The sequence below is a fragment of the Helianthus annuus genome, chromosome 8, assembly GCF_002127325.2.
Source record: "Helianthus annuus cultivar XRQ/B chromosome 8, HanXRQr2.0-SUNRISE, whole genome shotgun sequence".
Lineage (NCBI taxonomy): Eukaryota > Viridiplantae > Streptophyta > Magnoliopsida > Asterales > Asteraceae > Helianthus > Helianthus annuus.
The window spans coordinates 39,033,405-39,036,373 of NC_035440.2; the positions used below are offsets into that span (position 1 = coordinate 39,033,405).

The 2,969-nt window shown below is 38.0% G+C and overlaps 1 protein-coding gene and 1 long non-coding RNA gene across 2 annotated transcripts; both read right to left on the minus strand.

The window, feature by feature from the left end:
- Window positions 1–325: 325 nt before the first annotated feature.
- On the minus strand, window positions 326–1,542 carry LOC118481076. Its single transcript, XR_004864317.1, has 3 exons — window positions 1,434–1,542; window positions 904–957; window positions 326–406 (listed from the first exon to the last, which is right to left on the minus strand). It is a non-coding gene; the product is annotated as an uncharacterized LOC118481076 (long non-coding RNA).
- A 243-nt stretch (window positions 1,543–1,785) lies between these two features.
- Window positions 1,786–2,406, minus strand: LOC110869918. The gene has a single exon (XM_022119121.1). The coding sequence runs from the start codon at window positions 2,404–2,406 to the stop codon at window positions 1,786–1,788; it is 621 nt and encodes a 206-aa protein (XP_021974813.1).
- Between the last annotated feature and the right edge of the window lie 563 nt (window positions 2,407–2,969).

Consider the following 2,969-nt stretch of genomic DNA (forward strand, 5'->3'; position numbering starts at 1 on the left):
CTATGATCCTGAAGCAAATGATGCTGATGAACTTAACGAATGCCAGCACATTGTTAGTGATACACCCCATACCTTACTTAATTCAACGTGTATAATATGTAGTGAAAATTTTTGAAAATTTCGGCATGACCTATTCATTTAAAACCACTAATTACCTGTTTTACACAACAAACTTCAACATTTAACATCTTTGACAAAACCCAAGACGGACAAAGTTTACATTGAACACGACATGACTAAAACTACTAAGTTTTTACCCAACAGGACATCGACATACTACATAAGGTTAAATACATATGACCAAAAATTTAACCCATATCAAAATAATTTGTGACGGAAGCGTGAGGCGGGCGTAGATCAAGTGTGCACGTTCCAAGCCATCTAATCGCCTAAGTCGAGGATTTACCTACATTTAACAACAAGTTTTAAAAAGTTAGTCCTATTACTTATTTTGCTTACGATGCCACTTTATAGCCGCATTCGTTTAAATTCATTCATTATCCTTATGCATTCGATTTACCCATTTAAATGGGTAAAACATATATTCTCATAAAGATATTCAAGCATACCTTTTACGACCCGGTAACATCGGGTTGATTGCTTTCAACATAAACCTTTCGTTCTATCCGTATAACGGATCGAACTTCATACATTCGTTTTTGCTTTCACGGCCGCCCGTTCTAGACGGATGGTATCATATCCTTACTCGACCTAGTTTACACGAACCGGTCGACTTGCGTAGTTTAACATAATTCTTCGTTAGCATAACCAAATCCGCAAGGGATTTGCTATTTATTTACTAACACTGTAATCATTATAACAAGGAATAATCATTATAACAAGGGTTGTTCGATATAATTACTAACAAAATTTAAGTAAAGTTTTGTATGCAACGGAACATACCTCGGTCTTGTGATCCTTCCGATTTCTTGGAATTTGAACCTTCTTCCTTCACGCCTATATCAACACATTCATTCTTTCGTTTAGTACCCACAATTCATTCTATTATGTTCCAAATTACACATCATTATTCTTTCAAGCATTTCATCGAGCACCTAGTGTGCGTTCCATTTATAAAGCATAATGTACAACATCTAAAGCATGACTTTACTAGTTCATCATACATGCCATCAATAATTAACCTAGTTCTTACAATTTCTTTAGTCTACACCAATTCATCTAGCATTCAAGTATTACAAGCAGAATCACATATCAAGATTACATATAATCATAATCCCTATGATCTTCCTATTCAAAATACAAATTTCACAAGGTGGGTTTCATAAAATTTTCTTCCAATTAAACTAAAATCAAGCATGATTTCTATTCTAGGGAGTAACCCTAACATCTAATTAACACAAATCATAACACGAATTCATGATTGGGTTGAAACCCTCTTCCTAAAATTCACCAAATTCAGAAATTCGACTTACCACTTCACTAGATATGCTTAGATGATTGAAACTTTAGAACATGCAGCAATTAAACTTTGATTTTTCCTTGTCAATTGGTGAATTTTGCAAGAACAAGGGTAACCCTTGTTTTCCCTGCCCTTGATCGATCCCAGCATACGTACGGGATGTTTGTTTTTGGTTTAAACATAATTAAACCTTACTAAGTTATAATTTTTCATATTACTCCCTTGAAGCTTGTTAAATGTTTGATTTAAACACTTCCATGATTTAACTTATTCTTGTGTTAAAATTAATTTCAGGATGTTACAATTCTACCCCCCTTAAAAGAGGTTTTGTCCCCAAAACCTGTGTACATAACAAATTCAAGCATTTACATACCAAAGAGAAAGGGGTAGTGCTTCCTCATTTCATCTTCCGCTTCCCATGTAAGTTCCGACCCCCTTCGGTGTTCCCATTGGACCAGTACTTGTCTAACAGCTTTGTTGCAAAGATTCTTCACTTTCACATCTTTAATGGCTATTGGTTTCTCAACATAATTCAACCCCTCGTCCAACTCGATGTCATCGAGAGGTACTAACGCTGTATCATCCGCAAGACATTTTCTCAACTGCGACACATGGAAGGTATTATGAATTCCGTCTAGTGAGGACGATAACTCTAATCGATATGCAACCCTTCCAACTCGAGCTAAGATCTTAAACGACCCGATATATCGAGGGCCTAACTTACCCCGTTTACAGAAACGGATTATGCCCTTCCATGGTGATACTTTCAATAGAACATAATCTCCGACCTGGAATTCAATAGGGCGCCTCCTCTTGTCTGCACAAGCTTTTTGTCGATCCTGGGCTGTTTTCAGTCGAGCTCTAATTAATTCAATCTTTTCATTTGTTACTGCTATTAATTCACTTCGCGCAAGCTCCCTTTGCCCCACTTCACCCGAACATACGGGAGTTCTACACCTCCCGGAAAGTAGTTCGTAGGGTGCCATTTGAATACCACTATGTTAACTATTATTATAGGAGAATTCCACTAGTGGTAAATGGTCATCCCAACTCCCTCCAAAATCTAGGGCACACGTTCTCAACATATCGACAAGTGTCTGAATGGTTCTTTCTGATTGGCCGTCAGTCTGAGGGTGGTAGGCGGTGCTTATGTGTAACTTCGTGCCCACACTCTCATGAAATTTTTGCTAGTAACGAGAAGTAAATCTAGTGTCCCAGTCTGAGACGATTGACACGGGCACCCCGTGTCGAGATATAATCTCATTCATATAAATTTCTGCCATCCTCTCGGAAGAGTAAGCTTCTTTGATGGGTAGAAAGTGAGCGCTTTTCGTAAGTCGGTCTACGACTACCCATATTGTATCATGCCCCTTTTCGTTCTAGGAAGTTTGGTTACTAAATCCATCGTTAGTTCCTCCCACTTCCATACCGGTACCTCCAAAGGTTGTGATTCTCCGTATGGCTTTTGATGTTCTGCTTTCACTTAGGAGCATGTTAAGCATTTTGCGACATATTTGACGATATCGCGTTTCATGCCCGACCACCAATA

What these genes read in the sequence shown, in the direction of transcription:
- LOC110869918 (XM_022119121.1), bottom strand. Translation starts at nt 2,406, where the DNA reads ATGGCACCCTACGAACTACTTTCCGGGAGGTGTAGAACTCCCGTATGT.